The sequence below is a fragment of the Lithobates pipiens genome, unplaced genomic scaffold (assembly GCF_037356315.1).
Source record: "Lithobates pipiens isolate NorthernLeopardFrog02 unplaced genomic scaffold, aLitPip1_a1.2 Scaffold_1, whole genome shotgun sequence".
NCBI classification, from domain to species: Eukaryota; Metazoa; Chordata; class Amphibia; order Anura; family Ranidae; genus Lithobates; species Lithobates pipiens.
This window is the reverse complement of record NW_027507685.1, coordinates 80293211-80307992: the sequence shown is the minus strand read 5'-3', so window position 1 is coordinate 80307992 and position 14782 is coordinate 80293211. Positions and strand designations below refer to the sequence as shown.

General features: G+C 46.2%; 1 protein-coding gene across 2 annotated transcripts in view; it reads left to right on the top strand.

The window, feature by feature from the left end:
* LOC143938994 (uncharacterized) overlaps positions 1 to 6073 on the top strand; it is a 68186-nt gene extending 62113 nt beyond the window's left edge. For both annotated transcript variants that reach the window (XR_013263758.1, XM_077460937.1), the window contains one exon: positions 5390 to 6073. Coding sequence is in view for 1 of the 2 variants with exons in the window: in XM_077460937.1 (XP_077317063.1) it covers positions 5390 to 5567 (178 nt within the window). In the remaining variant the exon portion in view is untranslated. The remainder of the gene's footprint in view (positions 1 to 5389) is intronic.
* Positions 6074 to 14782: the final 8709 nt, after the last annotated feature.

Genomic DNA, 14782 nt, shown 5'->3' with positions numbered 1-14782 from the left:
CAAATTCGGTAACGTGGAGTGTAAAGTGGGCGGGGTTTCACAACATATAACACACAATATCTCCGCAACCAAAGCTGCACAAACGTTTATTTTTGCAGCACAAACCAGCACAAACGCGGCACAAACGAATGGCGCGTTTGTTTTTCAAATTTAGTAACGTGGGGTGTGAAGTGGGCGGGGTTTCACAACATATAACGCACAATATCTCTGCAACCAAAGCGGCACAAACGTTTATTTTTGCAGCACAAACCAGCACAAACGAATGGCGCGTTTGTTTTTCAAATTCGGTAACGTGGAGTGTAAAGTGGGCGGGGTTTCACAACATATAACACACAATATCTCCGCAACCAAAGCGGCACAAATGTTTATTTTTGCAGCACAAACGCGGCACAAACGAATGGCACGTTTGTTTTTCAAATTCGGTAACGTGGGGTGTAAAGTTGGCGGGGTTTCACAACATATAACACACAATATCTCCGCAACCAAAGCGGCACAAACGTTTATTTTTGCAGCACAAACCAGCACAAACGCGGCACAAACGAATGGCGCGTTTGTTTTTCAAATTTAGTAACGTGGGGTGTGAAGTGGGCGGGGTTTCACAACATATAACGCACAATATCTCTGCAACCAAAGCGGCACAAACGTTTATTTTTGCAGCACAAACCAGCACAAACGAATGGCGCGTTTGTTTTTCAAATTCGGTAACGTGGAGTGTAAAGTGGGCGGGGTTTCACAACATATAACACACAATATCTCCGCAACCAAAGCTGCACAAACGTTTATTTTTGCAGCACAAACCAGCACAAACGCGACACAAACGAATGGCGCGTTTGTTTTTCAAATTCGGTAACGTGGGGTGTAAAGTGGGCGGGGTTTCACAACATATAACACACAATATCTCCGCAACCAAAGCGACACACACGTTTATTTTTGCAGCACAAACCAGCACAAACGCGGCACAAATGAATGGCGCTTTTGTTTTTCAAATTCGGTAACGTGGGGTGTAAAGTGGGCGGGGTTTCACAACATATAACACACAATATCTCCGCAACCAAAGCGGCACAAACGTTTATTTTTACAGCACAAACCAGCACAAACGCGGCACAAACGAATGGCGCGTTTGTTTTTCAAATTCGGTAACGTGGGGTGTAAAGTGGGCGGGGTTTCACAACATATAACGCACAATATCTCTGCAACCAAAGCGGCACAAATGTTTATTTTTGCAGCACAAACCAGCACAAACGCGGCACAAACGAATGGCGCGTTTGTTTTTCAAATTCGGTAACGTGTGGTGCAAAGTTGGCGGGGTTTCACAACATATAACACACAATATCTCCGCAACCAAAGCGGCACAAACGTTTATTTTTGCAGCACAAACCAGCACAAACGCGGCACAAACGAAAAGGCGCGTTTGTTTTTCAAATTTAGTAACGTGGGGTGCGAAGTGGGCGGGGTTTCACAACATATAACGCACAATATCTCTGCAACCAAAGCGGCACAAACGTTTATTTTTGCAGCACAAACCAGCACAAACGCGGCACAAACGAATGGCGCGTTTGTTTTTCAAATTCGGTAACGTGGAGTGTAAAGTGGGCGGGGTTTCACAACATATAACACACAATATCTCCGCAACCAAAGCGGCACAAACGTTTATTTTTGCAGCACAAACCAGCACAAACGCGGCACAAACGAATGGCGCGTTTGTTTTTCAAATTCGGTAACGTGGGGTGTAAAGTGGGCGGGGTTTCACAACATATAACACACAATATCTCCGCAACCAAAGCGGCACAAACGTTTATTTTTACAGCACAAACCAGCACAAACGCGGCACAAACGAATGGCGCGTTTGTTTTTCAAATTCGGTAACGTGGGGTGTAAAGTGGGCGGGGTTTCACAACATATAACGCACAATATCTCTGCAACCAAAGCGGCACAAATGTTTATTTTTGCAGCACAAACCAGCACAAACGTGGCACAAACGAATGGCGCGTTTGTTTTTCAAATTCGGTAACGTGGGGTGCAAAGTGGGCGGGGTTTCAGCAACTATAACGTACAATATCTCCGCAACCAAAGCGGCACAAACGTTTATTTTTGCAGCACAAACCAGCACAAACGTGGCACAAACAAATGGCACGTTTGTTTTTCAAATTCAGCAACGTGGGGTGCAAAGTGGGCGGGGCTTGCATTAAATTGAATGTTTAATATCTCAGAAACCGAACCGGCACAAACGCTAATTTTTGCGGCACAAATCAGCACAAACGCGGCACAAACGAATGGTATGTTTTTATTCAGGTTTTACAAACATGGGGTGCCAACTTCACACAGCTCTGTCCCGGCCAGGAGGGTAGAAGTTAACACCTTTTGTTCTTTGGTTTCTGGGGGGGGGTTCTTATCTGGATCTGGCCCACTGGTCCTGTGTTATATAAGAGGTGCAGTAGACAGTGGTACAGAGAGTTGTTATAGTTGTTGTGTGAACGGGGGGGGCCCTGCAACAGGTTCAGATGTATGTTCATCTCTTAGAGTAGAGGCCCACCTTAAAGTTGAATATTCCCAATGTGTAGTCACATGACCCTGTACAAGGTGCCTAGAGTAACCCAGAAGAACCCACCTTAGGGTAGGCCTCTCAAGGCCTTTCAAGGCCTCTCATGTGACCCTTGCTTGGCACCCAACAAGGAAGGAGACATGGAGGGCATGATGAGGGGAGAACTGAGCGATCAGCTGTGTTTGATTGCTCATTTCTCACTGCAGAGGTAGCGGAAGACTCTGTGGTTTCAAATGTAAAGGGGAACTTTGTGGACTCCGATGTGGGGCGGACTCTTGAGTTTAAATCCATAATTCGAAATGTTTGGGTTTGGCTTGACGAAAAGGGTGGCAACCCTATTCAAGACAGCAGGAGTGAGGGGCCCCGTTGCAGAACATGTGAAAGGGCCCCACTGCAAGACTGTAAAAAAGGGTGCTGTGATGGGAGTTAAGGGCCCCGGGATCAGTGATGGGGGCCCCTGGGATCGGAAGAAAACAAGCGGTCAGGGGGGACATTCATGGTTTCTTGCACAGGGACTCTAAAGGTTCTAGATATGCCTCTGACACACCACAATAGACTGTATTGATGTTAAGGTCCATACCTTAAATGATGAATTGCTTGTTCTGCTTATGTTCTACCATATACAGTAATAAAACTTTAATAATATCGTGCTGTGAAAAATTGTGTTTGTGTGTAGAGTGGGATAATCACATCATCTTTGTTGCACGATTGGAACACAGCTATTTGCAGTTATATGATGTGTGGGACTTTTGCGCTGACTGTTTAATGAACTTTTACAATTCATGTTCTGGATTTCTAGCATGGTTCTAGCTCCTTCTAGAATCTATTAACATTGATTTTATTTCATGGGAGAGATATGATCTACTGAAAGTAAAAAAAATCTATTTGGGCTGCAGTTGGCCATTACCAGTATATCCAGCGCCAGTAAAGTTGTTGTACTAATATACTGGATTTACAGCAATTTACTACTATATCACAGTCAAATAATATGACAAGTCTGGTGGAGTCCATGAATAATGTTAAAGTTAATTAGTTGGGCTGTTTTTTTTTTTTTTTTTCAGTGTACATAGCTCCCGGTTCTGCAGCTTTCTGGTCGGAGTTTAAAAAAAAAACGGACAAAATTGTTTTCCACTTCTCATTTTTTCTACAACCACATAAATTTAGAGAAAACCACTATGCAAGATTTACATTAACCACTTCAGCCCTGAAAGGATTTGCCCCCTTAATGACCAGACAGTTTTTTGCGATACAGCACTGCGTTACTTTAACTGACAATTGCGCGGTCATGCAATGCCATACCCAAATAAAATGAATTTCCTTTTTTTCCACAAATAAACCTTTCTTTTGGTGGTATTTGATTACCTCTGCAGTTTTTATTTCTTGCATTATAAGCATAAAAATGGCGAAAAAAAAAAATTCATTTCTGCTACATGTTTTTGCTAAAAGAACCAAAAACACTGCGCTATTCAAATGTGTAGACGGTATACAAACAGCAGCTAACACAACATCTAGGTGTACAAATGTGGCATAATAAATTTTGTGGAAAACAGTGTAGCGCTTATTTGTTTTTACCACATTACAATGTGACCAATGTAATCAGTGCATACATTAAACTGTGCAAACAAATAAATACATTTAAACACTCTTTGCTGTATATGATAAACAAAGCTGGATGTCCAAACAAATATATAAAAAAATATATATATATATCAAAAATAGGAAAACAACGTGAAAACAAGTGAAAAGTTCTCCAAATTTTCTGTGTATGATACGATGAAGTGTAAACAGTCCTACACCTTCTCCAAGGAATGATCGCACAATCACCGCGTGAACCCTCCACCACATGAAATGGGGGCTTACCAGATTTAATGGATCCTACTCAAAATTATATTTGGAGGATCATATATGCTTGTAGATATACATAGGCTTTTTCGGTGTTGTCCTTTTCTGGAAGACTTTCAAGTGTGGCTATTTCCTCTCCAGTATGTCTCCATCCACATAAATCATCATAGGTAATGGGATAGATATAAAGGAAGGAAGCAGGGACCACAATAGTGTAACTCCGTTTTTCGTTTCAAGTAATTTAATTAAAAATTATCAAACTCACGTGTACAAAGAACATAAGCGCTTTTTCAATAAAATCTCAGGCTGCAGTGAAGTCCCGACGCGTTTGGGGTCCAGATGATGTCTGCTTAAGACTTTTGAGGATCAGTGACACCAATGCAACAATCAGTGCTAAAAAATATACACTGTCATTGTGCTTATGACACTAACAGGGAAGGGGTTAACATCGGGGCGATCAAGGGGTTAAGTGTGTCCCTAGGAGCTGCTTTCTAACTGTGGGGGTGCTTTGACTGGCTTAGCAGAAACACAAGATCTGTCTCTTTCCCTCTCACAGAACAGAGATCTGCCTTGTTTACATAGGTAGACCGCCATTCTGCCTCTCTAAAAACGATCAGTGGGTTCCCGGCACACCAATCACAGCAGGAGTAGGTTGCCGGCGGGACACGCACGTCCCCAGACCTCGTGAATGAAATCACTTACAGGTACGTGATTTCGTGCAGCCGGGCCACTCAGCCGTAGTATATATGTTGGGCAGAATAACTCTAATGACTAATCTATGTGGCCTCCATAGCTGTTTATCCATAAATATCTAATTTTAATATAATTTAGGGATGCACAAAATTAAGAATTTACATTTCCCTGGAATTTTGGTGAAAATTTGGAGACTTTGAAATGTATCACCATTCTGGCCAAATGCGTTGGAAGTCAATAATGAAAGAGAAGTTAAAGTGGCTTGGGGTGTTTTTTAACAGTGATACATTTTTATTATATTTTTCTTTTCAGGAACATTGGCCAGAATGTGTGCAAAATCTCTTCTCTTGGTATTTGGGATTGTCCTGGGTCTCTCCCATCTGTCCTCGTGTCAGACCTGGAAAACTTTTCAGGAGAAGCACATTGTAGACACACCGAGCATCGACTGTGGTCACGTCATGAACAAGAGTTTATTCATCATACGAGGTGACTGCAAGAAACTGAACACTTTCATCGCTTCACCCACAGCCACCGTGCGGGCCATCTGTAGCGGGGTGCCAGGCCATAGTGATATTACAAGTAGCACAAGGTTCCAGCTCATTAATTGCATTCGTAGATCAGATGTAACCCCCCCCTGTCCGTATAACTCCAAAGAGGAAAATAATGTTATATGTGTAACATGTGAGAGAGGGTATCCTGTACATTTTGTAAGAGTGGGAAAATGTTAACCACATCAATACCAGCATATTACACTCTTGTTTTTTATTTCAGTAGTCAGTTCTGTGATAGGTTGACTGACAATTACTCGATCACATAACACTGTACCCAAAATTCATTATATATCTTTTCTCTTTCTTTCTTTCTCTTAGTGGTATTTAATCACCACTGTGCTTTTTTCACTTTTAATATATAAAAAAGACTGAAAATGTTGAAAAGAAAACTGTTTCTCTTACATGCTGTTATAAAACATATCAAATAAATAATCTTTCTTCATAAGTGTATGCTCAAATGTATTCTGCTACATTTCTTTGGAAAAAAAAAGTTTATATTATTTAGTTTGTGAGAACGTTTATGTGTCAGCTTATTCACTTTAAACAATATGCTCCCTGCTAATCTATCCTGCCTCTAACTTGTCCTAATGGTGCTCCGGGTGAGTAGAGGCAAAGAGAAAAAGAGGGATAAAAGGCAGCGAGAGTACTGTTTAGCTGTAGGTACATGGAAAGTACACCAAAATATTTAGTAACCATACCAGTGACTAGTGATGGCCAAACGGTTCGCCCGGCGGTCGTTTCGCAGCGAATTTCGGCTGTTCGCGGTCCGCTCGATCGGCGGACTATTGCCGCCGTTTGCCCGGCGGACTTCCGTGTTTACTGTGTAAAAGAACTTTGACCTATGATGACACATCCATCATGGGGTACAGGACAGCCAATTGAGACATTACAGCACATGGACACTTGGACATTCCCCCTAACTTATAAATAGACCCGATCCGGCGGCCATTTTACATTCTTTCTTCTGTCACTATAGGGAGAGGTTGCTGTGTGGAGCAGGGAGAGATTGCAGTGAGCCAAATCGCTAGCTATTTGTTACACAAAAGTTATTTTCAGGACTGGTTTAGGTGTTAGGTGTAGTTCAGGATATAGGTTTGAGGCACTGCTGTGCTACTGATTGTTGCAGCAGCCTGAGTGTCTTTTGTCAGTTTAGAGAAAGGGACAGGACGGTGTGTGCTGCAGGGACAGTCAGTTTAGTCATTAGCTGTTACTATCAGGTCCACAAAAGTGCTATTCAAGTTATTGTTCCAGTAGCCTCTGTTTTGTCAGTTTATATAGGGACAGGCAGGAAGCTGTGTGTGAGGCAGTGAGGGTCAGTTTAATCAGTAGCTGTTACTATATTAGGTCCACAAAGGTTCTTTTCAGGACTGGTATCAGTGGTATGGTAATAGGCTTGTACACGTATAATATTCTTTCTTCCAAATATAGAAAGAATATTATACTTGACTGCTGCCCTTCTGCTACAGTCTGCTAATCAGTCACAACCTACTTGTTCCACAAAGGTCCTTATAAGGACTGGTAACCTGGTGTAGGGTGCTATAGTACATAGGGTTGAGTGAGGTACAGTCTGCTATTCTATAAGGACTGGTATAGGTCCACAATACATAGGGTTGAGGTGCACTACTGCTGACCGCTGCCCTATACTGCAGCAGTCCTTCATCGGTATAGGGACTGACGTACAGTCTGCTAATCAGTCACACACAACCTACTTGTTCCACAAAGGTCCTTATAAGGACTGGTAACCTGGTGTACAGTGCTATAGTACATAGGGTTGAGTGAGGTACAGTCTGTTATTCTATAAGGACTGGTATAGGTCCACAATACATAGGGTTGAGGTGCACTACTGCTGACCGCTGCCCTATACTGCAGCAGTCCTTCATCGGTATAGGGACTGACGTACAGTCTGCTAATCAGTCACACACAACCTACTTGTTCCACAAAGGTCCTTCTAAGGACTGGTAACCTGATGTAGGGTGCTATAGTACATAGGGTTGAGTGAGGTACAGTCTTCTATTCTATAAGGACTGGCATAGGTCCACAATACATAGGGTTGAGGTGCACTACTGCTGACCGCTGCCCTATACTGCAGCAGTCCTTCATCGGTATAGGGACTGACGTACAGTCTGCTAATCAGTCACACACAACCTACTTGTTCCACAAAGGTCCTTATAAGGACTGGTAACCTGGTGTAGGGTGCTATAGTACATAGGGTTGAGTGAGGTACAGTCTTCTATTCTATAAGGACTGGCATAGGTCCACAATACATAGGGTTGAGGTGCACTACTGCTGACCGCTGCCCTATACTGCAGCAGTCCTTCATCGGTATAGGGACTGACGTACAGTCTGCTAATCAGTCACACACAACCTACTTGTTCCACAAAGGTCCTTATAAGGACTGGTAACCTGGTGTAGGGTGCTATAGTACATAGGGTTGAGTGAGGTACAGTCTGCTATTCTATAAGGACTGGTATAGGTCCACAATACATAGGGTTGAGGTGCACTACTGCTGACCTCTGCCCTGTACTGCAGCAGTCCTTCATCGGTATAGGGACTGACGTACAGTCTGCTAATCAGTCACACACAACCTACTTGTTCCACAAAGGTCCTTATAAGGACTGGTAACCTGGTGTAGGGTGCTATAGTACATAGGGTTGAGTGAGGTACAGTCTGCTATTCTATAAGGACTAGTATAGGTCCACAATACATAGGGTTGAGGTGCACTACTGCTGACCTCTGCCCTATACTGCAGCAGTCCTTCATCGGTATAGGGACTGACGTACAGTCTGCTAATCAGTCACACACAACCTACTTGTTCCACAAAGGTCCTTATAAGGACTGGTAACCTGGTGTAGGGTGCTATAATACATAGGGTTGAGTGAGGTACAGTCTGCTATTCTATAAGGACTGGTATAGGTCCACAATACATAGGGTTGAGGTGCACTACTGCTGACCTCTGCCCTATACTGCAGCTGTTCTTTATCAGTATAGGGACTGAGAGTTTTGTCACAGGGTCATTTAAAAAATGACAGGCAGAGGAAGAGGCAGGCCCTTCCGCAGGTGCGTTCAATTCATTTAAAGGACGCACCAGACTTGGTTGAGTGGCTCACTCAGCCTTACTCTTCTGCACCCTCCTCATCCTTTCGATCTGCACCCTCTTCTTCACTCTCTGCTATATGCACCCCCAAAGACACTACCACCAACAACACCACCACCACCACATACCTTTCACTTGAGTCACAGGAATTATTTTCCGATCCATATCAAGACATTTCTGATGCGCAGCCACTCTTGGTATTGGATCAGGAAGAGGAGGTAGCAACAACCGCTACTCAGCAGTCTGGCGACAGTACCCAGATCAGCCCAAGGAGGAGGTTGGTCCCCGGTGTTGCTGCCTACTTCGAGATCTCTACTTATAGCGTGGGGAAGGTGACATCGATGATGACGTGTCTAGTGATGTCAAGTGGGTGCCCACAAGAGAGGAAGAGGAGGGGAGTTCAGAGGGAGATATGGATCAGCAGATAGGGAGGAGAAGCAGGAATAACTTGCATTGCACAGGAGGGCCAAAGCAGACTGCAAACGTATCAGGAGAGAGTCATCGACCATGTACGGTCACATCTGGCGCTCCCAGGACACTGGCACATGGCTCCGCAGTGTGGGCTTTTTTTAACGTGTCCGCTGCTCACAATAGTGTTGCCATCTGCAATCTTTGCAGTCAACGCATTAGTCGCGGTAAGCCCAACACTCACCTAGGGACGACCGCCTTAAGAAGGCACATGAGCAGCCATCACCGAGCCCAGTGGGAGCAACGGAACACACAAAGCCACACTCCAGGCTCTCACCGTCCAGCCTCGTCTTCTACTTCTCCTTCTCCTCTCTCCTCACAATTGTCCTCCACTCCACCTTCCATCACGCCAAGCTCACGTTTTTCTGGAAAAATGCAGGCTTCCGTGGGCCTAATGTTCGAGCGTAAAAAAATGATGACGCCGGATAACCCTCTTGCCCAACGGTTGACGGCTGGCTTGTCAGAACTCCTAGCCCGCCAACTACTGCCATATAAACTGGTGGACTCGGAGGCCTTTTCGCAAATTTGTGGCCATTTTAACACCACAATGGAAGGTCCCAGGAAGGAAGTATTTCTCAGAGAAGGGCATCCCAGAGCTATATGGCCATGTTCAGCGGCAAGTGAATGTATCTCTGGCACACAGTGTCGGTGCCAAGATACATCTGACCACAGACACGTGGTCTAGCAAACACGGAAAGGGAAGGTATATCACTTTTACTGCCCACTGGGTGAACCTTCTGACGGCTGTCAAGCATGTAACCCATGGCACCCATGTAGATTTGGTTTTACCGCCACGGATTGCATGCAGGCCTGGCCCTTCTTCTCCTCCTCCTCCTACTCCATCCTCCTCGGTTGACTCCTCCTTTTCCGCTGCTAGCGTCTCTTCCGCTGCACCGCCCAAGCTCCCCAGAACCTATTCGACATGCCAGGTGAGACGTTGCCATGCCGTGCTGTGTCTGTTGTGCCTGGAAGCCAAGAGCCACACTGGCCCGGCACTCCTTTCAGCTTTGCGTTCACAGGCAGATCAGTGGCTAACACCGCTCAATTCGACAGTTGGTAAAGTGGTGTGTGACAACGGTGCCAATCTGCTTAGCGCATTGAAACAGGGCAAAATCACGCACGCGCCATGCATGGCACACGTCTTAAACTTGGTCGTGCAGCGATTCGTTGTCAAATACCCTGGGGTCCAGGACATCTTGCGGCAGGCAAGGAAAATCTCGGCCCATTTCAGAAGTTCTTACACGGCCATGGCTCGCCTTGCTGACATTCAGCGGCGACACAATCTGCCGGTCAGACGTCTTATTTGCGATTTCCCGATGCGATGGAACTCAACCTTCTATATGCTTGATAGGCTGCTCCAGCAGAAACGTGCAGTTAACGTCTACCTGTATGAACTCTGCGGCAGAACAGGTTCTGGGGAGCTGTTTTTTTCTTTCACCGTGCCAGTGGCTGCTTATGCGCGACGCATGCAGACTTCTGCGCCCATTTGAGGAGATCTCCAAACTGGTCAGTCGCAGCCATGGCGCCATCAGTGAAATGGTACCTTATGCCTTCATTATGGAGCGTGCATTGCGTCGTGTCATTGATCAAGCTGTGGAGGAGCAGGAGCGGGAAGATGAGGAAGTCGCAATGCTGGATGAATTCCCAGGGGGGCTACTCTATCTGAGACAAGTGAACAACAGGAGTCTGAAGAGGAGTCAGAGGAGGATGGTGCTGGGGGCGGATGAGGAGGAGCAAGAAGAGCATGCTTTAAACCTTTCTGGGATTCCTGTTGTGCATGGATGGGGAGAGGAGAATGAAGAGGATGACATTATCCTGGATGATGAGAAGGAGCCAGGCCACCACACCGCTTCCAGTTTAGTGCAAATGGGGGCCTTCATGCTCCAGTGTTTTAATAGGGACCCCCGTATAAAAAGCATAAGGGTTAAGGACCAGTACTGGGTGGCAACGTACTTAGACCCCCGGTACAAACACAAAATGGCGGAAATGTTACCGCCGTCACAGAGGGCTGGCAGAATGGAGCACTTCCAGGCCTTGCTTCGAGAAATGCTGCATTCTGCTTTTGCGTGCGCTGGCAGAGGAGCAATTCCCACTCCCAGAGAAGGAGTTGGGGGTACCAATCCAACAGCGCCTGCAAGAAGAGGCCGGTTTGAAGATGTGTTGGTGACTTCGGATATGAGGTCATTCTTTCAGCCGACCCATCGACAGGTGTCATCCGGATCCAGCATCAGGGAACGCCTAGACCGTCAGGTGTCCGACTACATCGGGTTAACGGCCGATGTGGACGCTCTGAGGAGTGATGAACCCCTGGACTACTGGGTGGGCAGGCTTGACCTCTGGCCAGAGCTTGCCCAATTTGCAATGGAACTGTTGGCTTGCCCCTCGTCCAGTGTCCTGTCCGAAAGGACGTTCAGCGCAGCAGGGGGGATCGTGACCGATAAGTGTACTCGCCTAGCTCACGACAGTGTTAACTACCTCACATTTCTAAAAATGAATGAGGCATGGATCTCGGAGGAATTCAACACATGTGACCAGTAGACCATGTATATGTCGATAAACAATTTTTTTTATTCGAGCACACACACCTTCTTTCTTCATTTGGCTCACTTCCTTGTCCAAAAAAAGCACACCGTACTATATGCCCGTACCCTCCTGTTTGAAGAGGTTGAGCGGTGTCATATTTCTACTGGGGCTGCTTATTATGAGGGGCTCCTACCATCCCTGTGCTGTGCTGACTTCCTCCTGGGCCTGCTTATTATGAGGGGCTCCCACCATCCCTGTGCTGTGCTGACTTCCTCCTGGGGCTGTACCTCTGCTGTGCATATTATGAGGGGCTCCCACCATACCTGTGCTATGCTTATTATGAGGGGCTCCCACCATCCCTGTGCTGTGCTGACTTCCTCCTGAGGCTGCTTATTATGAGGGGCTCCCACCATCCCTGTGCTATGCTCATTATGAGGGGCTCCCACCATCCCTGTGCTATGCTCATTATGAGGGGTTCCCACCATCCCTGTGCTATGCTCATTATGAGGGGCTCCCACCATCCCTGTGCTATGCTCATTATGATGGGCTCCCACCATCCCTGTGCTATGCTTATTATGAGGGGCTCCCACCATCCCTGTGCTGTGCTGACTTCCTCCTGGGGCTGTACCTCTGCTGTGCAAATTATGAGGGGCTCCCACCATCCCTGTGCTATGCTCATTATGAGGGGCTCCCATCATCCCTGTGCTATGCTCATTATGAGGGGCTCCCACCATCCCTGTGCTATGCTCATTATGAGGGGCTCCCACCATCCCTGTGCTATGCTGACTTCCTCCTGGGGCTGCTTACGGTGCAGATGTCAGTGCTGTATATCACGGTGCTGATGTCAGTACTCTCTATCACGGTGCTGCTGTCAGTGCTGTATATCACGGTGCTGGTGTTAGTGCTTTATGTCACGCTGATGATGTCAGTGCTCTCTATCACGGTGCAGGTGTCATTGCTGTATGTCACGCTGCTGATGTCAGTGCTCTCTATCACGGTGCTGCTGTCAGATGACTCTATCACGGTGCAGGTGTCATTGCTGTATGTCACGCTGCTGGTGATCATCTCCTGCACCCTCTTTGCCTACCCTGACCTTCCCTCTCCTCCATTGCCTTTATGCGCTCCACAGTCCTGAATTGTCACAACAATTTCCCATATAAAAAAAGAATGCTTGTAGTTGTCGATCCCATATTCACCTCATACATGTGGTATGTCATTGGCCATGTGGTGGGACTATGTTTGCACAGCTATTAATTATTTTGTGGCTGCGAATTTGACCTGTAGGTTTGCAAAGTTGAAGTCAATGGGGCCCGCCGCAAACGTTCCGGTTCGCGAACTATTGGCCGCGTTCGCGGTCCGCGTTCGCGAAACGTCCCGTCGGAAGTTCGCCCATCACTACCAGTGACGGTTTGTGTTTTTTTTTCATGGGGGGTTGCAAATCAAACCCGAGTGGCACCCACCCCCCGCCGTCTGGCACTTGGCGGCAGGTGGCAGCCGGTGTGGTGCAGCGGCTCTGTGTCCTCTCCCCCATGGCAGCTTTCAGCTCCTCCCCTCCTCCTCCTAGACATCCTGTCCTTTCAGGCAATCAGGTAACCATTGTCAAAACCGGCTTCCTGATTGGACGGTAGGAAGATCAGTGTTGCAACAGCGAATATTCTGGGTGGAATCGGAGCGTAGTCCCTGCGACCCAAGCCCACCCTATATTGAAGCCTATTAGAGCCTCTGGCTCTAATCGGTGCTTCAAAAAAACACCCCCTCCCCTGCATTGGAATCTATGTGCCTGTGTTCTGAAAGAGGCCAGAAGCATGAATCTATGTGCCTGTGTTCTGAAAGAGGCCAGAAGCATGGATGGGGGGGTGATGGACAGGGGGCAGCGCCCATGCGGACTTAATGGATGGGCTGCCCCTGGTATCTACTCACATTCATAAGGTTTCTGGATACCCATCCTAGGCTCAAGCAACTCAGTAAAAGCGAAACTTCAGTCATTTTTTCATCTTTCCATTTATTAAAACTTCTGCCCTTGTTGTTAAAGTGCCCACGCAGCCGGTGTAGAGCTCCAGGGATCCGTAATCCCAGCTGTTCTTCCCCCTCTTTTCTGTAGAGCTTCTTGAACAGATCTGAGTGATTATGATTGGTCAGTGTCAACATGTGACCGAGTTCACCAATCAGAATTACTCTGATCCATATAAAAGCCCTCCAGAAAGAAGAGTCAGTATTTTATATTTTTTTACAAAAAAAGGAAACTGACCTTTTAAGTTAAAAAGTGGGAACTGAGCTTGCATGCCTGTTAAGATAAATGTTTGCAAATCTCACCCCGTTAATCAAAGTTTCTTGCCCTACCAATGTCTTGAGCAGGGAAGCAGAGCTACAGAATGTACCTGAGCTTGCCACTGATTCTTATGTCCTCAGTCATCAGTGTCTTGGTGCTTGCAAAGAGACCACAAAGCAAGAAAGAGGTGGGGCAGTGGCACAGCTGCTGTAAATCTGCAGGCTCTTGGATGTGTTTCTTCCCTTTTAATGATAAGCATGCCTGTAGCACAATAGGTGGGGGGATGTGCATTATTTTACAAATCTTTTGGCAGGTGACACAGCGTCTGTTTGACTGGACTTGTCCTTTACTGAAGCAGGAATATGGCTGGTATCTGTAGATATGAGTCTGCTGAGAGCTGCCTAAAACTTTAGCTACTATACAACTCTAGTTGTCAGTAACTATACAGCTCTAGTAGTTGTCCCACCACCATTTCCCCATTCTTCCATGTGCCACTTATGCAAAGAGTCAGTGTATTTCATAAGAAACCACACACTTCCCTTATAACTCTTGAAGTGGCTACCTAACAGTACAAGAGATAACCGTTGCTGTCAAGTCGTCTATATACTGTGTGAGTGTATATATATATATATATATATATATAATCTCAGAGAATAGGTGCAGGAACTCAACCAACCTCCCCCCCCCTTAATGCTGCCTTTATCATTTCACTCGCATCCACCGCACAGGCCATCTGTAGTGGGTTGGCACTGCTATGCACTGTAATGTAAAGGGGACTGCACTGTAAAGGGACACTCTAA